Here is a 25,247-nt window from a genome sequence, read left to right on the forward strand (position 1 = left end):
GGCTGAGTATACTAATACTCAGCAAGACTGACCCGTCACCGGATATAACATAGTCCGATAACTAGACATGCAAGGCTTTTTGGTTGTTGGGGTTTGTTTTGCCAAAAACGCCACTAAATGTTGATCCTTATTTTCAGATTTTATTTAGCCATCTTCCAGTTGGATTAACCATTCTAAGTTTGCATCTATCTCTACACAAACATGGTAGAGCAATCATTGTAATCAACCAGTAGTATTATCATCATCATGTTCCACTTGTTACTCTATGTGACCGAAAACATTAAGCAATCTCATGCCGTGAGAGGCGGACGATTCTGAATCGAATTTCAACCTGGCCAGGGGAACCTAACACACACGTATGGGAACCAAGTCACCACACAACTTTTCCCCGTTCTTTCTAGTCCGTGGATCCGGGTCACCCTCCCCGACTACAGAGCCCGACGTCTCTACACCCGTACGTCCGGACAAAAATAAAACCTACTTATACCAAGAGGGTGAAGGGTCGTTCCGCTCGCCGGTCCAATCAGGTACTTAAGCTTACCGATTACCATATTTCTCGGCATGTGGCTAGTACTTTCAAACGCTTAACGAAATGAGCCACACACCGCGACCTTAACCATTTTTTACTACACCAGCGAGGTATCACAACTACACAACCCCGCCCGTTGTCCTTATATTTCAGCAGGAATTAAAGTCAGTAAAATTCCTATTTGCTCGCGAGAGGCAGGAAACCCCTCGACTTCTATCGTACCTAATTAGCATGGCAACTAGTCGATAAAAAGATCCGGGTATCAAACATAGGGACCTAGGGATCATGCATCTAAGGTTTTCGATCAACGCCTAGAAAACTTAAATGCAGAGATAAACATTATTACAACACATTATAAACAGCTAGATGAATAATAACTCGGAAAATAGTGGGATTATGCACCGGGGCTTGCCTTCTTGGGCACTGTCAGACTGAAAAACCTCTGGGGCTTGGCCCTGGTCTTGAGATAAGTTAGCACAGTTCAAATTAACCTCTTGATCAACACGAGAGTCCGCGGGCACCAATTCGTAGTCACCGTCCGCGGGATTAACCGTTTCTATATGCAATGCAAGATTATGAGTTATTCATAATTAACGAATTCTTTCATTCACGATAAAGTTGTAGTTCAACAAAAGTTAATTCAGTGATGATCTCAATATTTTATTTCATGGGCAGTCATTTATGGAGTAGCAAACACAACTATACTTCTTCATGAAGGAGTGTGGGGTTTGGTTTTCATTTGCAATATTAAAACATAGTATGCTTTCACTATTTATAACAACAAAACTACTCATGAGCCAGTGATGAAAAAAATAAAGTAGCACAGGTCCTAAACTTTAGCATCTATGGTATAAAAAAAATTCAGCATGTAACCGTAGAGCAACTTACCATAACTATTCATGTAATTAGATTACTCTAGTTGCTTCACCTTTTTGCACAGAACGTTTGACATGGTTTATGGTGCTACAAAATTTACGGGAGAAACCTCATAGCATCTACTCAGTACTGTAATTGTTCCAGATTTTATTTACTTATACATCAGAGGTGACAAAATGAACAAATTTAGCAAGCTATTAACTAAGATTAATTCTATAGAGAGTTATACTAGGAATATGGTTCTCAAATTTGTACCAGAGCCTATTCATAAGCTAAACATATTCCACAAAAATTATCAAGCTTTATATCATCAAGATAAATTAGTTATTCAGCTAAATTAACACGAGTTAGCATAAATTTCTCAAAGTTCATTTGACCCGTAATGCATGTGAACTTTTTATTATAGATAGAACATACTCTAAAAAAGAACATGTCCAAAAATCATAAATAGAAATGGTGTAGATTCCACAGAACAAAAATGGTAAATCTACCCATGAGATACTAAGCATGATTTTTAACTAAAGAAAAACTCAGTAGATATAGCTCAAAATTTTCAGGCAGGATCACAGAACCGAAATGAGACTTCAGAAATAAATATAGATTTTTTTGAGCATAAAAAATATATATTATGAATTAAGTTGATTAAACAAGCCTAAATCATGGTATATAGCAAATGAACTCTAATAAAACTGAAATTTATGGATTAACAAGCTTTCAGTTACACATGCATGCTGTAGAAATTCCAGAGCAAGTTTATGTATATGTTTTCCAGTATTAAATCGAGAAAGTCAACAACAGATTAGAGAATCCTGATTGTTCCAACATGATAACTGTTTTGGTTGGGTGCCATATTTTTATTGTGAGCTTAATATTCTATCAGTGATAACATATTCAAAAATCAAGGTCGTTTGTTGAGTGGAACTTCCTGAACATGCATGGGTTGATTTTCTTATTCTTTTTCCTAGATTAAATTTGGTAGAGTTTCTGCAGATTTTACTGTTACAAAACTTGTAGGTCTTGTTACAAGGATTCCAGATCAGTTGAGTTTGCATTTTTACGATTTTTTTGTGATTTGTTTCGCATTTTAGAAATTCACTGACATACACTGGAAATCTTGCAAACACACCCTTGAGCGAAAAAAACAAATTACAACCGGGTCCTTTGCCGGCCTTCTCCGTCGTTGCATCTTGCCGGTGGTGTTCTGCTAGGCAGGGCTTACCGGGGTTGCAACGGGGAGGCGCGTGGGAGAGAGAAGGTCGAGGAACACCTACCCAGGTCGGCGTTCGAGTGCAGGGTGAACGGAAGCAAGCTCGTCGGCGTCAATGGCGGAGGTGAGGTTTGGGTCGCCGGCGTTGTAGGTGAAGGAGGGCTCGGGGTAGAGGAACGTCGCGCGCACGAGCACCGTGAGAGCATGAGGAAGTTCCTGGGGTAGCTCTCGTGCACGGTCTCCCTCTGGGTTGGCCGGTCCGCGGTGAGCCCGAGCTCGCCGGCGGCGGCGCAGAAGGGGAACGGCGACGGGGAAGGGTTTGGGTTCGATTCCGCGCGTGTGGAGCTTAACTGGAGGGTGGAGAAGCTGCTGGGGTGGATGGATGGAGCAATGCGGGCCTGTGGTAGCCGGTCCGCGCGAGCTAGATCTCGCCGGCCATGGCGGACAATGGAAGGAGGGAGAAGAAGGGGAAGTCGCGCGACGGCGGGGCTCTGGGGCTACTTATAGGCCAGAGAGCACCTGGGCGAGGGGAGTGGCATCTGGGGGAGGTCGATTTGGTCCGGGGCGACTCGACGGCGAGCGGGCGGAGCGAGCAGGCGGCACTGCGCATGGCGGGGCGGCGGGGCAGCTCGGGAGGGCGCCAGGGACGCGTGTGAGCGTGGGGAGGTGCCAAGGGGCAGGCCAGGTGGCACTGGAGGGCTTCCCCGGTCCACTTGGCCGCGGACGCACCGTGGACGAGGTCCACCGGCGGCGTACGGCGGGCGAAACAGAGCACCCGAGAAGAGAGAGATGGAGATGAAGGCCTTTTTGTGATTTTTGAAAATTCAGGGACCTCTCGGTAAACTAAAAAGATCTCCTACTTAGAGGGCTCAAACAAAAAAGTGTTGAATACCAATCTTGCATAACTTTTCAAGATCTAAAACTTTTGTGTTATGCAAATTTTCATTTGAAACTCACATTTTGAACTACTTGTAAATTTTCAAACTTGCACAAAAGGGCTTTGGTTTTATTTGGTTTTTGGTTGGTTTTTGGCTGAACTTCAATTGAGCACATGTCAATTGAAGTATCTCTCATGAGCCAACTAAAATTTTGTGCACATTTTTTAATAAAAATTTGTGTAGCTTTTCACTCTTTTTTCTTTCTCCTTTAGTTTCTTTTGTATACTTTGACTTTCATTTGACCTCTCCTCTTTGAATTAATTTCCCACATTGTTCTTTTTAAGTTTAAATGAGGTACAGTGATCTGTATTTAAGTGTACTGACACCTGAGGTGTCACAGTGGGCCACGGTCGTGCCGCCCCGTGCCGCCGCCTTAAACGGGCCATGCACGGCCCAGGCACGACACTGGGCCTGGCACGGCCCAGGCACGGGCACGAACAGGTCCGGGCTGGACTATTCTCGGGCCGTGCTATTGCGACCGGGCCAGTGCCAGCCCGTCGGGCCAGGCCCGTTTGCTTCCGCGGCGGCGAGCACCAATCCTATATATCTTCCGGAAGATTTTTTCTTCCCCATCTTCCAGTGTTTGAGATTCGTGCAAACAAACATAGCCTTTGGATCTACCCAAACTCTAGCTTGCTTTCTCTCTCTTTCCAACCTTCTCTCCTCCCACACCGCCGCCATCTGCTTCGCCTCCGCTCCCTATGCCGCGCCATGCTCCGCTACTGTGTTGCCGCCGCAGCCCGCTCCTCCGTCGCCTGCACCGGCGCCACGCCTTGCGGCTGCACCGCCGCCGCTCCCTGCGTGGTGCCGCGCCCTGCGCCGCTGCTGCTACGGGCTCCACCGTCGCGCCGCGCGGGTCGTCCGCGCCACGCGCCGCTGCTGCTCCGGGCTCCGATGCCGCGCTGCGCGGGTCGTCCGCACCACGCCCCGCTGCTGCTACCGGCTCCGCTGCGAGTCGTTCGCACCCCGCGGCGCCGGCGCCAGAGAAGAAGATCGGCAAAATTGTTAAGATTCAACATTTTTAAAACATTAGTTCAACATTTTTAAAGTAGTAGTTCAACATTTTAAAACTGTTGATTCAACATTTTTGACATGGTAGTTCAACATTTTTTTGGGTAAAATGTTGAATTGACCAGTAGCTGAATTTTAGTGGGCTTTATAGGTGAGTTGCTTAATCATCTTCCACGAGATATATAGGACCCGGGGGGCACTATCGTCCACTACCCACTGTAGCCAAGCCAGTTAGCCTAGCACGGCGAAACAACCAACCAACCGGAGCAGACTCGAGAGCACGAGGAAGGGGCCAAGGAGAGGGCGGCGCCGGCATGGAGGACTTCTACGTCACCATCCCCTACGGCCTGCTGGTCCTCGGCGGCGGCGTCGCGGGCTACCTCAAGCGCGGGAGCGCACCCTCGCTGGCCGCGGGGGCCGGATTCGGAGGGGCGCTCCTCCTCGCCGGCGCGCTCAGCGCTTGGGCCTTCGCGCGCGGCGGGGGTGGCGCCGGCGCCGTCTTCGCCACCGTCCTCCAGATCGGTCCGTTGCTTGCTTGCTGCCGCTGCCGCCGCGGCTCCCCTCCTCTCTTCTGCGCCGTGACGTTCGGTTCTTAGTAGTACGCGTGATTCGTGAATCGTAATTGCTTGCTTGGTTGGTGGAGCAAAAGGAGTGGGGGTACGGGTTGATGCTTTCGTTTTGTGATACACTGGAGTATTGAATTGTAGTTGCGAGATCCTACTATCCTAGCTTACACATAGATTGCAGTGATTTGGACTCTGCATGAGCAAATCTTCTGTTGCAGTGACGTTAGGCTAAATGCGGATGATGTCATGTTGACAATGCACCCGAATGCACTAGTTTTTCAGCTCCTCAACTAATTGACTGTCTAGATACAGCTAGCGGTGGAGTTTGAAGTGCTAATCTCCAAATGCAGGCATGCTATTATCATCCCCATTTTCACTGAATTGAACACTCCTGCGAAATTGATTGATTACTCCAATAACGTGTTATGCTAGTTCCATATTGTTGTTTTGCCAGTGTGTGCTGATTGCATGTGTTTAAAGAGAAGTTCTGTCCATTTCCATGTTCTTGTCACTAACATTAATCTGAGGGACTGCTCTTTTGGGATTTCCTATGTCGAGGCTTCTCTGCTGTCTCAGATTCAGTATTCATCAGATAGTGTCTTATAACCCTCTTTTTTGTTTCAACAGTTTGTGCAGTGGTATTAACTGTTGTCATGGGAGTAAGATATGTCAAAACAAGAAAGATAATGCCCGCTGGAATTATTGCTGCTATCAGGTTTGTTCAAATCTCTCTCATGTATGGTCATGAGTTTGCTGTGCAAAGTTCTTTTATATGTATTCTAATTTCTATATGGTACATGATTTGGGCCACATGTTTGCTCAGTAAGTAAATTTGGTTTGTCTATGTGGTGCACAAATATGTTTGGTTTGTTGAAGCTAAACTAATGTAACCCAAAACATAAAAAGGTAATCCTCAGTAAAAAAGAAAAATGATGGCTTCTTCTGCAGCTTTATGCTGGTGTTTATTTGGGACTTTACTGCATTGCAACATGGTGCTTCACATGGATAAATGAATACCCTCTGTTTTACAAAAAAAGTGTCACTGCTATCTTTTAACATCAGTACAATCCATTTTAGTTTCATCGTTTATCTAATTCTTTTTTAAGGTCAGGCTATATAGTGATTATCTGAACCTACTGAAAAACACTCGCATTGCACCCTTTGTAGAAAATTCCAGTTTATACTACTTTCAGTCTTTCACAGCTACAATGACTATGGCTTGGAAGTTGCTACATACTATTCAGCTGTACATTGATATGTCTCCATCTATTTAGTTAGGGAACTCCTTTTTCAGTTGCCTTTTAAAGCATAATAGTGTCGCATCAATCATGCAAACAGTACCCATCTGCTCTAAACAACATGAGTTATTTAGTTCCTGACTTTCAACTCTTTGATAGATTTATCCACTGTACATGAAATGCTGAACAAGGTTGCAAAAATTTGACTACGCATTCCTGTCATGTTATCCTAGGCTTGTCTTGACAATTGACGGCATTATGCTGCTCATCTTTTATTCATTTGCAGTGCAATCGTGTTGATATTTTACGTGTACAAGGTATCAACTGGTGGTAACAAGGTTTACATCCCGGTGAGTACCGAGTGAGTCTGCTGCAGACGCGGTCTTCTAGTGTGGTGTACATGCTGTTTCAATGGACAATTAACTGTGAAAGTGTGAAGACAACAAAATCATCTCTGTTGTCATGATGTGCCCATCAATTGTATTCTAGTGAGGCAAACACTGCCCTGGAAAAAAAATTATCTCAGCTGTCATGATGTGCCCATCAATCATAATCTAGTGAGGTCAACGTTGTATCACACACTGATATACACTAGTTCACTAATATTAAACACGAGTCAGTTGCATCTACTATCAAGGTAGTGTGGGTGCAGATTGGTCCAACAAATTGTGAATTACTCAATTTAATACAACAACTTGACAAGTTGGTGCATCTGTGGTCCGAATGTATTCAGCTTAGCAAAATTCATCCCAGTTGTCATGATATGCCCATCAATTGTATTATACAGTGAGGCAAACACTCCCATAAAAAAAAGATTATCTCAGCTGTCATGATGTGCCCATCAATTGTAAGCCCCGTTTAGCATAGCTTTAGCTCCCTTGAAACAGTTGGTGAAGCATTTTCTCTAGTGAAGCTAAAACTGTTTGGAAAACGTTTAGTAAAAGGGATTCTTCTGAAGCTGGGTGAAAGGGATTTTTGTGGCTTCATCCTGATAGTGGAAGCACATGGATGGCTTGAAGCTTGAAGCTAGTCCAAAATAGCCGTTTGGCATAGCTTCATGTGAAGCTGCCTATGAAGCTATGTCAAAGAGGGTCTTATCACACACTATTACACAATATTTCACTACTATTAAACATGAGTCAATTGCATCCACCATACAAAAATTTGACAGAATTACTCAATTTAGTTTAACAGCTTGACAATTTGGTGCATCTATGGTCCAAATGTATTCAGCTTAGCAAAATACATCTTCGGATGTTAAGCTCTAGGGTAAATAGCTAATTTGTGGTATATGTATTGCGTGAGGTTCGTGGTGGCTAGTTTAACACTACAAATACATGTTTCAGGCAAGTACATGACTCATGAGTAGCCATTTACTTGAGCAATTTCGAATGTTTAACTTATAATCCAATTTTCTATCATATTAAAATAATTGTAAAGATCATATTTTATATTTTACTAGGCAATTATGCCTGTGGGACAAAATTGGTATAAGTATCAGATACGTATTGGTGCTCGTGTGTTAATTTGTAGGAATCTACATGATCGAGTCGTGGATGGAGTGGTCAGTCCGACTCGCATACGAGATGGACTAAGGCTCACCTGTCAATAACACAGGCAGACCAAACCAACGTATCAAACTAAAAATTTTGGTGGAAATCTTATTCGCTTTAGTCATAGGTATAGAAACAAATCATGCAAGTAATGTTTGGACTTCGTATCGATTTGCCAAGTTGTTACACCAAAGTGAGCAGTTTACAAGTTATTGGACTAATCTTCATGCACTTGCCAAGTTGTCGAACCCAATTAAACAGTTTATAAATTGGTAAACCAATACGCACCTACTCGCTAATTGTTGTACAGTGGGTGCAGTTTACTCATTAAGCATTTTCCTTTGCTGCATGCGGCGTGGTGCCCTATGTTCCTACTGTGGGACCAAGTTAAAATACGTTTCCATGTGGGCATCTTTGGTGTAACCCTGTTGTGCAAATTGTCGCTGCCGATCTTCGTCCTGATCAGTGAGAGGACTTGTTCTCGAGCTGGATGGGTAGGCCGTGCAGCGGCGACGGCATGGGGTCTCTCGCGAAGGTGTCTTCCTTGCAGCAGAGCTTCCACCGGAACCGCCTGACCAGGTGGTGCATCGTCACCAGCGTCTCGATCCTGGCGAACTCCATGCCGACGCAGATCCTCGGGCCGCCGCCGAACGCCACGAACGAGCATGGCGGAGCCGTCGCCGACGACTGGTCCTTGAACCTGGACGGGTCGAACTTGGCCGGGTCGTGGAAGATGGCCGCGTCCATGTGCGTCACGCTCGCCGCCCAGAACACCTGCCATCCTTTGGGGATGAGGTAGCCGGCGAACTCGACGTCCTCCAGGGCTCGCCGGAAGCTGCCGAAGATGGGAGGCACCAAGCGGAGGGTCTCCAGCGCGACGCGCCATGTGAACTTCATCTTGGCCAGGTCGTCCCACGTCAGGGCCTCGCCGTCGCCCTTGTTCTTTGCGATCTCGTCGTGCTCTGCTCCGCCGGCCAGGGCGTGGTCAGAGTTAATTTTTTAATTTATTTTTGTACGCTCTAGTTGGGCTTATTACCTTGGACCATGGCGGCGAGGGTGTCCGGGTCGTTGGCCAGGTGGCGAACCATGAACGTCATGAGGATGGACGAGGTGTCATGGCCGGCGATGAGGGCAACCATGGAGTTGTCCACGATCTCCTCCTCGCTCAGGTGCGTCGTCGCGCCGGCGTCGTGGGTCAAGCTGAGCAGGCACGCGATGAGGTTGCTGCTCCGGGAGGCCTCGCCTCGCTCCAGCTTGGCCTTGGTCTCCCGCGTGATCCCGGCGATCACCCGGCGAGCGCTGGCGCTGGCCTTGAGGCTCTGGCGGAACACCGTGAACGGCAGGTCCACGGGGACGGCCCACATGCCGTCCATGACGTGGTTGAAGTCGCCGGCGAGGGCGTCCCGGACGGCGCCGCGCTCGAGGCCGAAGAGCAGCAGGGAGATGATGTCGAACGTGAGCCTCTTCATCAGCGGCATGACCGTGACGGTGGCCCGGCCGGCCCAGCTCTCGTCGAGGTGGCGGCGCACCTCGCCTTCGATCTTGCCGACGTACAGCCGCAGCATGTCCGGCTTGAGGAACTCGGCCAGCGCGCCGCGGATGCGCTTGTGGTCGGCGCCCGTGAGCTCCAGGATGCTCCTCTCCCCGAGGATCCTCTGCGTGGACCGGGGCTGCTGCAACGCCAGCGCGCCGCTGAAGAAGACGAACTTGTTGGCCGCAGGCCCCGTGAGGAGCACCGTCGGCGCGCCGAAGAGCGACAGCTTGGACACGGGGCCGTACCGGTCGACCCGGTCCTGGACCCACCGCTCGGCGGCGTTGGCGCGCATGGCGCGGAGGAGGCCGAGGCTCTGGCCGATCACCGGCAGGCCCAGGGAGCCCGGGGGCAGCTTGGCCGTGCCCGGCCGTGGCTTGGTGGCTCTCGTCAGGAGATGGAGGAGCACGGGGAAGGCGATGGCCGTGAGCGCTAGGAGGAGAGACAAATCCATTGGAGGAACCAGTGCTTGGTGAATGGTGAAGCAAACTGCTTGGAGTTGGAGCCGGCCGGGATGGAGAGAATTGCAAGTGATTGATGATATATATTACCGTCCATCGGCAACTTTCGTGTAAGGTGAGTACTGAGTAGTATATTGCATCGTTGACGAACGAGCCTTTCATTCGTGCAAACTGCTTGGAGTTGGAGCCGACCGGGATGGTTCGGAGAAATTAATTGCAAGTGATTGATGATATGGTAATGCTTGTTAGGTCCGGTTTAGTTGGTGAAAAATTATTGGTTTCAAGCATATTTTATTATTATTTGACAAATAATAGTTAACGATAGACTAATTGGATTTAAAAAATTCATCTCGTGTTAATCAATTAGACTATGTAATTAATTTTTTAATTGTATTTAATGTTTTATACATATATTTGGACATTCGATTCGATGTGACGGGTAAAATTTTTGGACATTCGATTCGATGTGGCGGGTAAAAATTTTTTAGGAACTAAACAGGGCCTTAGCAGCCATCCAATGACCACAAAATATCGGACGCTACGTGACCGCTTCGTGTCCACGTGATACACCAGTCTGGGTAGATATTTTTGACCCCCCACTGCAATTTTTTTAATCAGTTAGACTATGTAATTAATTTTTTTAATTATATTTAATGTTCTATACATATATTTGGACATTGGATGTGACGGGTAAATTTTTTTTAGGAACTAAACAGGGCCTTAGCAGCCATCCAATGGCCGTGTTTGGATGAAGGGTGGAAAAGTTTTGATGAGAGAGAAACGATGCTTTGACTAGTAATTAGTGGTATTAAATAAAGTCTAATTATAAAATTACCTCCACAACTGTGGTACTGTAGCAGTTGCTCTAGCTTATAAGGTCTTTGACCGCATGATTAGAGGATGATTGAGCGCGGTTACTGTAGCATCACTGTAGCCAATAATGATGAAACTTGGCTCATTAGATTCGTCTCGAAAAATTACACCTATTCCTAAAAGGGTTTTGCAAATAAATTTCGTTTAGTACTTCATGCATCCATTCGTCTTTTTGTGCAAAAGTTTTGATGGTTTTATCCCCAATGACCACAAAATATCGGACGCTACGTGACCGCTTCGTGTCCACGTGATACACCAGTCTGGGTAGATATTTTTCAACCCCCCCCCCCCCCCCCCCACTGCAAATTTTCATCCCCACCCAAAACAGCATCGCAATCCTCCCCTTTCTTGCAGTAGTTACTGCCCTATCATCTCATACGCGAGCCCCCTGAGCTCACCGCGCGACGGCGCGCCTCCGCTACCAGTCCATGGGGTTGACCGTGGCTAGGCCAGCGGCGAGCGAGGCCGGCGCCTGCGGCGCGTGAGGCCGGCGGCTGCCGCGCGTGAGCTCTGAGGTGGCGGAGCACGAGGCCGGCGGCGAGCCCTGTGAGAGTTTCGGTGCTGCGGCGCACGATGCCAGCATTGAGCTCCGAGCCGGCGATGGGAGATCCGAGGGCGGCGGCGGCGGCGGTGGAGGTGCTGTGGGTTGATGGCATGCGAGGCCGGTAGGCACCGGTGCGTGCGGTGGGGCCGTCGGGGCGCGAGGTCGGCGACAGCTACAGTTGCAGACACAGGATCGGGGAAGACTCCAGGGTGACCGCTATCACGCTGTAGGAGGAAGAATACTCCACCGTGAGAGGCACCAAGCATCCGTATAGTAGGGAGATTTGTGATGTTGGAATAGGTATTTTGAGATGTTTCGCTAATGTTGCAAGATTGATTTTTGAGATTTTTTTTTGTTACAATGTTTGACCTGAGATGTTGCAGCAGTGATATTTTTATGTTGCGTGCCTGATGATGATTTTCTTGACGAAGGTTGACGATGATTTATTACTAGATTTGGAATGTTGCAACTGTAAAATCGAGATGTTGCATTTACCGACGCCTTCCCCTGAATGCGCGTCTGAATATCACCGCCACCACCGCGTCATTTTCGTTCATTTTCAAATTTCAATGCAGCAACTATGGCGTGCTTGGGTTCTGCCAATGTGCAAATTGTTTTTTTATGATGGCGATGCACCATCTCTTGATGCAGTTGAGGTGGAGGATATGCTGCTGGGTGCTGCAAGGACGGAAGAAACCAAGAAGAAGGATCCAACACAACACCGATGCCCGTTCTCGACTAAACTGATCCTCGTATTGTTTGCAACGAATAGAAGCGTTGGTTATTTTATTTTATTCGGCTGCAAAGTTTCGTTTCAGATGCTTTGCTTCTGGGGCATGAGTGGCATGACCAACCTTTTCACTCTCCGCTGCAGCTGCACTAGTTGCCATGTGTGTTTTGCTGCTCTGAATTCTGAACCTCGACTCACCGTTCTGTACTAAACTTTGAATTTGACGTTCCTCGTAACTGTCCTTTACTCATTTCGTTTTCAATAGCATAGCCTTGATTATATTTGTACTTGAAGAAGAGCACGTACTTGAGTTTCACTAGAAGTTGCCGCGCAAAAGTGGCCCTCCTTTTTATTTGTTGTTGTATTATTAAATATTTAATATATTTATGTTAAGTTTTGTGATAATGTAAAGGTTACGAATGTTGCGGAAATGGAGTTGATTAGTTGTTGTGGGCTCCACGGTGAGAAGACTTATGGCCTTCATTGTCGTGTCATGTTGCATGCGTGATTTGCATGTTATGGTATCTTTTATGCTCGTTGATTTTAAAGTTGACATGATTTTATTGACATTTTATTTTTTGGTAAGGATAGAATAGATTGACCATATTTAATACTTTTATTTGATACCTTTTATCGTAAGTTTATAACGAAGCGAACAAAAAAAGATTAATATTTTTTTCTATTTTTTTTCTATTTTTCTTTGTATTTTACAAACTGGCATGATGCATTTGTCATGAAAGGTAGATGGGATTTCCAAAAGGTTGCGTGAGAGAGGCCGGTGGATGGCGGGTCGTATTTCGACAAAGTTGGAAGCGAACAAAAATGGATTAATATTTTTTTTCTATTTTTCTATATTTTTCTTTGTATTTTACAAACTGGCAGGATGCATTTGTCATGAAAGGTAGATGGGATTTCCAAAAGGTTGCGTGAGAGAGGCCGGTGGATGGCGGGTCGTATTTCGACAAAGTTGGGGGTGGGGATTATAAAATAATTCCTGAGAGGTCTTTAGATGGTAGGTGTGCTTTCCATAAAGTCTAGGGGGGTTTTCACAATATGACCAAACCTCTAGTGCACGATCTGTGCCGTTCGCGCGATCCAACAACCATTTTTTTTGGCTGACGTGCTATTTGGTCTAGAGTGCGACCAGGTTTCAGTCATTAAAGATTCTCTGGCCAATGTCTGAATCTGGTAAATCTTTTTTCCCCTCATGATGATTAGTACAAGCTTATTATTCAGTTGCAAGTATTTCTTTTGGTTTCCCAGGCGGAATCCATGTGCATTTCTATCTGGCAACAAAGTACGATTCTGTTTGTGCAAAGAGCTGATCAAGACAAACTCTGTTACTTTACTCTATCTCTTTCGCTTCGATCACATTTCTACATGTTTGCAACGCTAAATACAGCCGATCGAGACCATCATCCCTTATCCCACCATCGTCTAGAAATCGCAATGCGACTATGCGACACACTAGGTGAAGATGCCTTTTCATCAAAAAAAAAGGTGAAGAAGATGCCGCTTTGTCCTCTTCAAAGCAGCTCGTCGACGCGTTCCATCACTACAGCGCAGCAGAATATATTGCCCCACACTCCCCTCCTGCCAAACCCCAAGAAGCTCTCTCAAGCCATTGATTGGTGCACGGCCATGGCGGCCTCCATCGCCGTCGCGCTCCTCGCCGCCATCCTCACGCCGCTCGTCGTCTACTGGTTAACGACAAGAACGAGGAAGCCGTTGCCGGCGAAGCTGCCACCGGGGTCGCTGGGCCTGCCGGTGATCGGGCAGAGCCTGGGCCTGCTCCGCGCGATGCGGAGCAACACCGGCGAGCGGTGGCTGCGGGACTGGGTCAGCCGGTACGGCCCCGTGTCGAGGCTGTCGCTGTTCGGCGCGCCCACGGTGTTCGTGACGGGGCCCGCCGCGAACAAGCTGGTGTTCGGCAGCGACGCGCTGGCGCCGAAGCAGCCTGCGGGGAGACGGCGGCAAGCAGCTTCTGACGGACGAGGAGATCGTGGACAACGCCATGGTCGTCCTCGTCGCCGGCCACGACACGTCGTCCGTGCTCAAGACCTTCATGATCCGCCACCTCGCCGGCGATCCCGCCACCCTCGCCGCCATGGTCCAAGGTAAAGAAGGCAGCCCGACCGAGCTCATGTCATCGTTGTGGCGCGCCATGCCTGACCCTGACGAGACCACGCCTTTCAATCCTCTCGGCGACGCGCAGAGCAGGAAGAGATCGCCAGGAACAAGGCCGACGGCGATGCGCTGACGTGGGAGGACCTGCACGGCATGAGGTTCACGTGGCGCGTGGCCCTGGAGACGCTGCGGATGATCCCGCCCATCTTCGGCAGCTTCCGGCGAGCCCTGGAGGACATCGAGGTCGACGGCTACGTCATCCCCAAGGGGTGGCAGGTGTTCTGGGCGTCGAGCGTGACGCACATGGACCCCGGCATCTTCAGGGACCCGGACAAGTTCGACCCGTCGAGGTTCGAGGGCCAGGCGCCGCCCTACTCGTTGGTGGCGTTCGGCGGCGGGCAGCGGCTGTGCGCCGGGATCGAGTTCGCCAGGGTGGAGACGCTGGCGACCATGCACCACCTGGTGAGGCGGTTCCGGTGGAGGCTCTGCTGCAAGGACAACACCTTCATCAGGGACCCCATGCCGTCGCCGCTGCATGGCCTCCCGATCGAGCTCGAGCACATAGGCGGCCGGGCGTCTCCCTGCAAGAACCCATGCTGAGTTCAAACGTGTCCCGGTGTCGCCCATCATAGTGATGCGACCTCCGACATTCCAGCAATTGTGCTTACCACTTCTGTGAGAGTTGAAGCTCTGAACTGTATGCGTAGCGCCTGCTTACAGTTTCATCCTCGATCGCATACAGATACAGATGTTGACATGGTGAGCCGGTGACAATAAACATTATATTGCTACTCATTTTTAAGCTTCCAGTGTGTAAATGCACCATACATCGCCAGCACCCCGACGAGGACCGTATTACAGTATAATAATGAGAAAACCCAAACTATCAGCTGAGAAAGACTTTCGACCCAGATGAGACAATATTAACATCATATTTCCTCACACAAACAATCCATTTCGACACAGTGCCACTTCCACTCAGCCCAATCTAACACTTGTACTCCTAATAGCAATAGACCAAGCAAGAACAGGCAGGGAATCAGTAATGAACAAATGAAATCAACTTGTATGTTCACAAACAATGCTACCCTAATTGATGAGCTGCTGCAAGTCAATGCGCCAGGATGAAGCCAGCTGCTTCATTATCTGCACTGGGGTCGCTCCCTCCCAATCATCTGGCAGCTCGATCGCGGTAGCATCATGAAGTCCCAATAGAAGGTCTTGCTTCGCGTCTAGAGGGATCCCGAGATAATCAGATCCGTTTTCCATTACCATATCAGTCAACTGCAACAACCAACACATTCTTCATTGAGATGTCCAGCTCAAAGTTAATGCCATACAATTGAGTATAGAAAACAAAACAAATGTTAAGTCTTCTCTTTGCAAATGCTTCTTGTCCAACATACTCCGATGTTTCATGCTTATAAACTAACAACCATCGGTCCTACTTAATCACCCATTTCAGGACATAACAAAAATTAAATAGTGATGTATTGGTTTCACAAGTGCACTGAAACAGCTGCACTATTCCAGGTGAAAACCTTAATTATCATAGTGCAAACAAAGAGAACATGATAACAGGTTTCACCAAATGAGAACCCATCTGTTCGAGAAATAAAGTATCAAATATTCATCACATACTTCACTACAGTTTTCCTTCAACCTTGAGCAATCCAGTAAAACTGATGGGCCTTCATTCTAGACCAAATGAAAAGCCAGGATTCTGTTTGAGGGCAGAAGGACCAAAAGTCAATCAACAACAGTTTGATACTCTATCCAAATTAACGTTTACCAAGATATGTTACGAATGCTTAGATTATTCTAATTCACTAGCTAAATCAACAAATTAGTTCACTGTTTATGATATTCTGTGGCTCTCTATTCCCGCTTAAAAACATATTTCTTTCAAAAACATTAAACTTTTGAGAAATTTATCCCAGTACCACATTGGATTAATTACTAATATATGCTCATTCAAATGTATTCTAGAGTGCTGCACCATAATCTCAAGATGGAAGTTCTTTTATGAACCCGACTCTAGTTCCAAGGCAAATAAAATGTTCAAAGTTGAAATTTCTCTGATATAATTTGTCAATGAAATACATTACTGGAATGGAATATGAAGATTACCTGCTGAAGCCAGGTCAAGGCTACATCATAGAAGCTTTCTTCCACAAGGAACTGCCCCACAGCATGTAGGACTTCGTTTGCCACCTCATTTGAAAGTTGATCAAGAACCGGTCCAGTTTGCTCCATCAACTTTACAAGTAGTTCGGCATCACCAGTAGAAAGAACCTCAGCATAAGCAGAGTCCATATCATCAACATGAACAGCATCCATTGCACGGGTCCAGGCATCCCAGAGTGGGCCTCTTTCATCCCCTTGATTGTCATCATTCAAAGCTTCGCCATCCAGTTCAGGAATAGCAACTCTTGCAGCAGCCCTTGAGCTTCCATTATCTTCACCGGCCACTCTAATAGCTTCCAGTGTGGCTTCATCTTTTGAGGCCCGCCAAGCACTGCGAGCAGAAGGACCCTCACCGAATCTAAAGGGTCCCTGCCCTTTGTCCCAACCTCTTCGGGGACCTGCTTGATCATTACTCCGCTCATTTCTCGGCATCCTATTGTCAGACGAGACAGAATCTAATCCTCTCCTCGCATTCATACCACTTCTTGATCCAGAATAAGCATAAGGGTCCCATTGTTCAGAATCTGGTCTCCAAGATTGGCTTCTTAAACCAGAAGCACCATCTGCAGAGAAATACCTTTCTGCAAATACCATCCGTCCATCGCCACTCCTCCCAAATTTTGAATTAGAATATTCATGGAAACCATTGTATTTAGATGATCGGCCAGGAGATGAATCAAAGCCCAGTGCTGGACCACCACCTCTCCTGCTTGACGAGAGCGATATTTCCCTCGCCATTTCCTCAACAACTCTCTCAAGACCACGTACTCTGTTCTCTAGAGTAACCATGCTGTCATGAGATCCTCCCATGAAATCCTGAAAGTTGAAAAACAATTGATATTTGGTAGTTAGCACACAAATATGTTTAGTAAGTTTTACATGCGTCCTGAAAATCAGCAAAGCCCTAAATCTCAGCGGCTGTGCCATTTGCCGCATATATCGAAAACTTGGAGCATAACCAAAGAAAGCATGGGGCTGCCACCAAACTATGCAACAAGTACTCAAGTACCACATCATGTGGCCACAAAGCAGTCGATTTTCTTTCCAAAAGAATTGCAACATTATTTTAAAATAACAAATAAAATTGGAACTAGAGCTCTCAACTAGCTGACACTTGAGTCAACCTCAACTTTGTGCTCGAGGTCAGCTCAACTGAAGCACGGATAAGCTCAGGCTCAGATCGATAAGGCCAGAAGCCTCCAGTATTGCCTGGCTTTGAGTAGATTGCTCCATAACTCTATAGATGCATGTGTAGAAGTATATCTTAGGCTCAAATAAGATCAATCTTCGCCAGTATTGGCTTATAATAATGTTATATAGGTATATCTTCAAGCCTAATCAAGCCAAAGTCAAGAAAGCTTGAGTAAACCCAAGCTTAATATCGACAAGGGTTTGAGCCCAAGAACAGGTTTAAGCTCAGCTTAATAGAGCTCAAGCTTAGTTCATAGCTTGTCTGACCCAAGCTTTCAGTGTTTGCCAAACATTTAAAGCTCGCTTCACTAATAATTTGTGTTGTTGTGTTAATAACATCTGTCTGTTTGTGATGGTTAAATGAAAATTTTGACACCAAAAGGTGGCAAATACACCAACATAATTTATGACAACATAATTATAGTTTCAGTAACATGAGGCACAAATGACAAAATAGTGAAAAATCTTAATAGCAGAGAGACTTAATAGTACGAACATTATTTTCTTTTCACAACTCAGGAAGTCAAGTGGTGTGTGACATTCATTTCTAGATTCTTCTCTTAGCAGAATAGAAAATGAAACTTCAAACATGTCAGAGAAGTAAACATAAACTAACCTGCAGCATGTTCATGAGACTGGTTTGCTGCCTCTCCAAGTGTGACAGCTGCCTTTGTATGGCCAACCAATTCGTTTTATTATTTATGAATGGGCCTTCCCCAGGGATGTTCATAGTTGCAGCAGTAGAATCTTTTGTGCTGGGTTCCACCCTATCTTCAACATCAGATGTCCTAGATTTTGCATCTTTGTTTCTATTTCCCCTTTGGTTAGCCCATTTATTTCGAATGTTTTGAAAATTAGAACTAGCATGCATTTGAGTCAGATTTGCTTCGTCTTCAGCTGATCCATTACTGTTAGCAGGACCAACATGATCACCATCTTCTTCTGGTTCTTCTTCACTTCTTAAGTGAGATTGTAGAGTCTTGCGTGGGACTACAACCTCATCAGCCAAACCATCTGTTTTCCTTGTCTCAAGCTTTTGGAAAAATTCAGGGTTCAGTTCCCTGTCAGTTAATGTCGGTCTTTTCTTTAAAAGAACTGCAGCCTTTTCAGCTATGCTACTGCCCTTCGCATTGTTACTAGGCGAATCTGGGGAGGAATCTTCGAAGGATTCTGATTTTCCACTTCTTTGCATTGACCTTTTTGAGTCCAGCTTCCCTTCACCATCAGCTGGATCCTTATTTCTACCATCTGTTGCAACCAAGTTGTTTTACAGTAAGTATGATATGGTAAAACCATAAATAATAAGGTACACTTGACAACCAAACGAACGGATCATTACCATTTGCATCTTCTCCAGTCAACTTTTTCCACAACTGTACCGCATCAATCATGCTATCTCTAACAGGCCTCACCTGTGGGGGAAAATGACAGCTATAAGATATAAACACAAAATCACATAAATTGTCGTCATTTGAAAAAGGATCCATGAGCAGCAAGAGGCCGTCAAATTTAGAGTGAGCACAAAGAAATTCTAGGTTACCTTATCAAAACGGCAAGCTTCGAGAGCAGCAATGGTTGGAGCTGTTCCATCACCTATCAAGTGACCTGAATGGGTAGCCAAGACACATAATGTATCAGCAGCTGCTTTTCTAGTAGCCCAGTCACTGTTCTCAAGACAGTCACGAATACTTTGCAGAGTTGGCTGCATATTCTGAGAGCTGTTTGCTCCAACCTGAAAGGCAAGATATGAACAGATACTCAAATCAACCATGCTGATAGCTCACACAATATCATTGCAAAATAATATGCATAGCAAAATAATACAGGCATCACTAGACATATTTTCATGATAAGACTATCTAAAGCCCCTAAACCAGTTTGGCACTGCAATCTTATGAATAAAACCAGAAAACAAAACTCAAAGAGATGAGCTGGGACCTTGCACTCATGTTGTAGTAATAGATCAATCAAGTAAAAGTAATAAAAAAACCCACAAGTGAAGTCCAACTAAGTGAGCTACAACATGCTCTTGTAATAAAAAATCCAAAAAGAGAATCTCAAATACTACAACACACACTAACATTTGAAGTGAGAACAGTAGTAACGCATGACCACCATCCATTCATACAGCAACAAGCAATACCATAGACAAAAGGGCTATCTTCTAGTGCCTCAGATAATACATGAAACAATATATTCATATATAAGTAAAAAAAAAAGATTCTAACTGAAACTCTAGTGTATACACATCATATCTCTATAACCAGGTAAAAGAGGATATCTTGTAATCCATGGTGAAACTAAGGGGGGGAAGGATGTCACTATAAGGTTTATTAAGCTCCTATTCGGATCTCAAAAAATCAGAACGATACGATAATTTTCTGCTGATCACCAATTTAAACAGCAACTACAAGTAAACCTAATCTCTTTGTTCTCCGGGAGGTGGGAGGACATTAAGTATTAAATCTTCCACATTTAATCTATCAGGAGCCAAGTTGTGATAACGGTGCTTAAATATCCAATCTCCATTTGCAGCTTCTCATTAATAGTTCACCAGCAGTCTGTAAACTTTGAAGTGCTTACATCCCTACACTTTCCATGGCATACACAAGCCACAACCAAAATCAATTGTCAAGACTCAAGAACAAACCAGCTACATCAACGATAACACCACTAGCAGTGAATCCATTGGAAGCCTACCATAAGTACAGGATAACATCCATATCCCCTCAGTCTCCAAGTACAATTCACTAAATACTTGGCCTTCTCCCTGCAGACCAAAACCCTACAACTATTTTCGTACCTAAAGTTGTCGGGAAATGTACATGCTATTACAATCAAAGTAACAACATGGGAGTTCAAAATAACCCCAGCCTTCCAGTCTGGGATAAATTCCTGCCTAAAATATCACATGCCCACTAAATGATCGATAAGTAGCAAACCTTCTAATATCTGGTGTTTCTTAGTCAAATCATCAAATACATGGCAAGCACAACAAGATTTATGAAGGGAGCACCCCACCTGTGCCAAACTTCCCATGACGCCCAGCAGTGCTGCCTTCGCTTGCACGCCTTGGCCACCGAGCAGCTTGCAAATCCTAGGACCGAGCTTCCCAAACATCCCGATGACACCAGGGCCAGGCCCTGCCCCTTCCACCGTCTTGGCCAGGCAGGCGGCCGCCCCAGCCTGCACTGCCTTGCTCTGCTCCCCCATCACCTCGAACAGCGGCTTCATGAAGAGCGAGACGGTCGCATTGCCTGCCTCGGCAACTCCTGAAGCAGCCAGCGGCCGAAGGTACACCGCCGCGAGCTGGCCCGCGGCGTCTCGGCAAGCGTCGCGCACGGAGGTGTCGGAGGCCGGGTCCTTGAGCCGCCGCGCGAGGTGGGCGAGCGCCTTGTGGAGGTGCGGCGCGGCGGCGTCCGGGTGGGATGCGCAGAGCGTGGCGAGTAGGCGCAGCGACTCGCGCCTGGCGGGGGAAGCGAGCCCCTGGGAGTCGGAGGCCAGTGCGTTGAGGAGCATGGGCACGGCGTCGGGCGACGGCGGCGCGCGGATGATTCGGTCCAGCTCCTCGACGGCGATGTGGTGCGTGTCGCGGTCGGAGAGCTTGGCGAGCGCGGCGAGCACGCGCGACTTGAGCTCCGCCATCGCCGCGTTCTTCGACGGCGTCGCGCCGGCGGCGGGACCAGACGGCGGCGGCGCCGCCGCAGCCGCTCCCCCGCCGGGCGCCGCGGGGCCGGTGTTGGGTGGCGGCGGCTGCGCGGTGGTGGGCGACCTGGGGTGGGATTTGACGGCGGATTTGGAGAGAGCGGTCGCCATTGCAGTGGGAATCTGGTGAATGTGGGGGGGGGGGGGGATGGCGAGGTCAGATTTGAAGTGGTGGGTGCGGGGTTTGAACACCAATCTGGGGCATTTGGTGGCGAATTTGAGGTGGGATTTGGGGCGCTTTTGGATGGATCGTTGGGTTTCGGATGTAGCGTTTGGGTTGATTTGGGAATGGAGTGATGATGAGATCTCGCCTTGGGAGCGGAGGAGGGGGGGGGGGGGGGGGCGAGGCGTCGGCGAAGAAGGGTTTCAAGATTCTCTGTGAAGGGTGTGATGGCCGATGAGAAGGGGAGAGAGGGAGGAGTGAGGGCCCACTAAGGTCGAGGGAGAAGCGGATGATAGAACTAGGAGTGAGGGCCCACACGTCAGGGGTTAGAGAGAAAGTATACTCGCAATATTTATATTTTCAAATAAATGCTAGCAATGAACCATATTTATTTACTTGTGTTGCTAGTACTAAGATGAACCATATTTTCAAATAAAATGATGCACAATTAAAATGGTTAGGCCCACTCTCAACCTAAAATGATTTATATTTGAGTACAAATTTTGAATTCCAAAATAACTTATATTTGAGGACGGAGGGAGTAGAGTGCAAGCGATTGCACATCAATAGCAATAAACTAGGCCAGTGAAATCTTAGGGGGAAAAAGAAATAAAATCTTTCATATGGCTATTGCCTTATCTCACAAAACTACATTGTAGCATGTGTTCATTTAGGAGCCCAAAGAGTGCCAACGTATTTGTTTACCGTCGTTGTAAAACATTGTTGAGCATAATGCTGGGTTTGCTCACAATTATTCGGACATTTGCGACAATATCACATTATTGCACTTAACCCGGCCGGCCCCTAAGCTGGCATGGTAGAGGCCTAGAGGGGAATGGGAATGGCCAATTGGCCGTGCAACAGGGCGGTCGATCTCTACGAACGGAACAAAATGGTGCGCTTCGAGACGTGGAATAGCAGCAGGTATGCGAAGATCGATCACGGTGCATGCGTGCAGGTGTGTGTACATAGTAAACGAGCTCTCTCTCACACACAGCCGCCACTTTGCTCGGCCAACCGGCGGCCGGCCATGTGCCGGGGACAGGCCACTACTGTGGTCGGCTGGCCGGCTGGGCTCAGACCACACGACACGAGGCCGCAACAGGCGTGCGATCTGCACACCACACCTGTTCCAAATGACCAGCAGGCAGTAGACCTAGTACTAGCAATCGGAGGAGCCACACGGGTCACCACGGATCAGTTTGACTAGGTCAATAGCGCGCTTCGCCGCGCCGGCTCTCCATCCACTCACCTCGGCTCTCTCCAGCGGCGGAGGGCGGCGGCCGGCCGTCAGCGCAACCCTCTTCCCTCGCCAGCCTCCAGCTCCCTCCCTCCTTCCTCCCAGCCTAGAGCTCCCTCCCTTCTCCCTCCCGACCTCGAGCTCCCTCCTCCCTCTGCAGCGTGGCGATGGCGGCGGCCATGGCGGCGCGGAGGCGGCACAGCGAAGGCCCGCGCGCGGCGGCGATCCGGTGGAGGCCCGCCTCAACCTAGGCCGCCTCGAGGTCAGCCGCTTCGAGCTCGGTAGATCTGCGGGCACGGCCGGCTCTGCTCCCTCTCTCGCGGCGGAGCCGGGGCGACCGCGGCAGAGCTCCTCGCGGCGGAGCTCCTCGGATGCGGGAGGCGGATCCGGGCCTCCCTCTCTTCCTCCTCTCTCACGCCGGCCTCCCCGCCCGTGATCTCCCCGCGCCACCGCTGGACCAAACGCCGGCGGCCGAATCCAGGCGCGCCCGGCCGGATCCAAGTGCTGCCGGTGCTGGTCACCGCACGTGCTTGGGCGAGGCGTCCCCGAGAGCCGCATCCAGGAACCGGCGCCTCCGCCTCCGCATTCAGGAACCGGCGCCTCCGCATCCAGGAACCTGCGTCGTTGCCGGCCCTTCCCACCCGCCCCTCCGCATCCACGGCTGGCCGCGGCACTCGCCCAACCGTACCCCCTCCTTAGCGCCCGGATGCGGCCGCCGAGCTCCTCTCTCCTCCGACGACGGCGAGGTTCCCAGTGGAGGGAGAAGATGCGGCGCCCAGTGGAGCTGGGTTGAAGGGGTTCAAGCGGGTCAAGGGGGCCTCACCTGTGGCCACACGCGCGAGAGGCGGTGGAGACGGCGGGGCCGAGTCGCCGCGGGCCCGGCACGCGGTGACAGCAAAAGGACGCTCCGCGTCGGGCGTCCCCTCCGGCAGCGGCACGTGTCGACACCGGGTGAGAGGAGCGCCGAGAGGGCCTCCTCTCCACGGTGTATAGAATATAGAGTATTCTAGCTAAAAACTCTTCATTCTGGCGATGTTTCTTGTTTGGCTAACGAAAAAGAAAGAAAGTCACCGGACGACTATTCTTTAACTCAACCGGATTAACATTTAGACTACGTGCTGCCATTTTTGCAATAATGGCACCAGCAAAGTTTTATTTCTTTGAGTTTTAAGTAAACCCGGTAAAGCAATCTATTCCTTGCATTAGAGTGGCTAGAGCGTGTGTGCCGTCGTCTAAGTAAATATAAAAGAAGTTTGCTACTCCCTCCGTTTCAAGAAATAAGTCGTTCTAGAATTTCAAAATAAATTAATAAGAAGATAAAATGATCATATTTATTCTTATTTATTATACATATCGATTTCTGCATGCATATATACTTTCTAAATAGGTTAAAATGACTTATTTTTTGACAAAATTTGAATCCTAGAGTGACTTATTTTTTTGGGATGGATGAAGTAGTAGTTTATACTTGAAGATGAGAACTTTTAATCAACTTTGCTCTTCTCAAATACTTGAAAAACTGATGTTCCCCCAGTTACCACTCGACCCTCGGATGATCAACATCTATGTCGTGGCAGGTTGAGATGTTCGGTGTTGAACTGTTAACCTAAACTAATTGGTGGTTGGGAAATAATAGATCAGTCTTTGCACTCCAAACATAGTCCGACCCATCATTTAGATAGAAGCAGACGGATAGAGATGAATCAATTGTTCAGGAATCAAGGAAAGCTGCCAACTACGGGTACAACGTTGGAGGAACTGTCCGAAACATTGAAATCAACATAAGGTTTCTTCATTTCTATGGTCATAATAAAAACTGAAGGTTACCAATGCATGCTGGTCTCTCGTTATCGAGAATCTTTCAGGCCAACAACTAAACTAGTGCACATAAGCGAGCTCTTTTAATTTAGTTAGGTTCTCCATGCTGGAATTGTTCACTTGGGTTTTAAGTTACAACTCAGCAAGTGTCCTCATCATATTTTCAGCTTATTATTCAACAACGAGGTGAGGGTGCTTATGTTGAGTCGGTAATTAACTTTGACACTTCCAGATTAATTTGCTATTATCTCGTATATGCATCAGTTTGCGCGTGAATACGGTGATCTGCGCTCGTATAAACCATCATGTGTATCTGTACTGGAGTATTTTTTTAAAAACAAATTACTACTACCAAAAAAAATGTCTGCTTGGGGAAATTAATTTACGATTCAAATCTTTGAATTAACAGCACATAGGAGTAGTTACGAACAGGGTGTCAATTCAAAGGTGAAATGTGGTCTGTAATATGAGGCTGGGGCATCAATTTTAAGGTGACGAGTTTGCTCCATCAAGAGGCAACAAGATGGATATCGACCGATGGAGCACGTAACAGTCCAATCAATCAAGGATGCCAAAAAAAAAAGGAACTGCAATCTGTAGTGCAATGCAGGCGTGGGCCAACGCCCGAAGGAAATGGATTGTGATTGTGCATAGACGTTTGCCTTGGTTTTACCCGCAATGCGTGCAAATGTTTGGAAAAACGTTTGTTTGTGGACCGTACCTGACGGAGATTGAGGTCCAGTGGCTTGCTAGCTTTCG

The 25,247-nt window shown here is 47.5% G+C and overlaps 3 protein-coding genes, 1 long non-coding RNA gene and 1 pseudogene across 5 annotated transcripts; 3 read left to right on the forward strand and 2 right to left on the reverse strand.

The window, feature by feature from the left end:
* The first annotated feature begins 4,765 nt into the window (after positions 1 to 4,765).
* On the forward strand, positions 4,766 to 7,001 carry LOC120689721 (protein FATTY ACID EXPORT 6-like). The gene is made up of 3 exons (XM_039972112.1): positions 4,766 to 5,083; positions 5,755 to 5,842; positions 6,652 to 7,001. The coding sequence occupies exons 1-3, from the start codon at positions 4,876 to 4,878 to the stop codon at positions 6,728 to 6,730; spliced, it is 375 nt and encodes a 124-aa protein (XP_039828046.1). The 5' UTR covers positions 4,766 to 4,875; the 3' UTR covers positions 6,731 to 7,001.
* Positions 7,002 to 8,061: 1,060 nt separating this feature from the next.
* LOC120689714 (taxadiene 5-alpha hydroxylase-like) lies at positions 8,062 to 10,140 on the reverse strand. Its single transcript, XM_039972101.1, has 2 exons — positions 8,955 to 10,140; positions 8,062 to 8,880 (listed from the first exon to the last, which is right to left on the reverse strand). Exons 1-2 carry the CDS (start codon positions 9,901 to 9,903, stop codon positions 8,381 to 8,383), a joined length of 1,449 nt encoding a protein of 482 aa, XP_039828035.1. The 5' UTR covers positions 9,904 to 10,140; the 3' UTR covers positions 8,062 to 8,380.
* Positions 10,141 to 11,081: 941 nt separating this feature from the next.
* Positions 11,082 to 12,336, forward strand: LOC120689728. Its single transcript, XR_005681409.1, has 2 exons — positions 11,082 to 11,627; positions 11,979 to 12,336. It is a non-coding gene; the product is annotated as an uncharacterized LOC120689728 (long non-coding RNA).
* Positions 12,337 to 13,563: 1,227 nt separating this feature from the next.
* Positions 13,564 to 14,979, forward strand: LOC120689740 (annotated as a pseudogene).
* On the reverse strand, positions 14,953 to 21,642 carry LOC120689732 (TORTIFOLIA1-like protein 1). 2 transcript variants are annotated; one of them, XR_005681422.1, is made up of 7 exons: positions 20,584 to 21,612; positions 19,103 to 19,294; positions 18,902 to 18,974; positions 18,179 to 18,810; positions 16,315 to 17,187; positions 15,826 to 15,907; positions 15,069 to 15,468 (listed from the first exon to the last, which is right to left on the reverse strand). XR_005681422.1 is itself a non-coding variant. In XM_039972126.1 (6 exons), exons 1-6 carry the CDS (start codon positions 21,376 to 21,378, stop codon positions 15,274 to 15,276), a joined length of 2,760 nt encoding a protein of 919 aa, XP_039828060.1. In that variant the 5' UTR covers positions 21,379 to 21,642; the 3' UTR covers positions 14,953 to 15,273. The 2 variants fall into 2 exon arrangements, 1 of the variants encoding a protein (XP_039828060.1); XM_039972126.1 differs by lacking the exon at positions 15,826 to 15,907 and having other exon boundaries at positions 14,953 to 15,468; positions 20,584 to 21,642.
* Positions 21,643 to 25,247: the final 3,605 nt, after the last annotated feature.

The sequence above is a fragment of the Panicum virgatum genome, chromosome 2K, assembly GCF_016808335.1.
Source record: "Panicum virgatum strain AP13 chromosome 2K, P.virgatum_v5, whole genome shotgun sequence".
NCBI classification, from domain to species: domain Eukaryota; kingdom Viridiplantae; phylum Streptophyta; class Magnoliopsida; order Poales; family Poaceae; genus Panicum; species Panicum virgatum.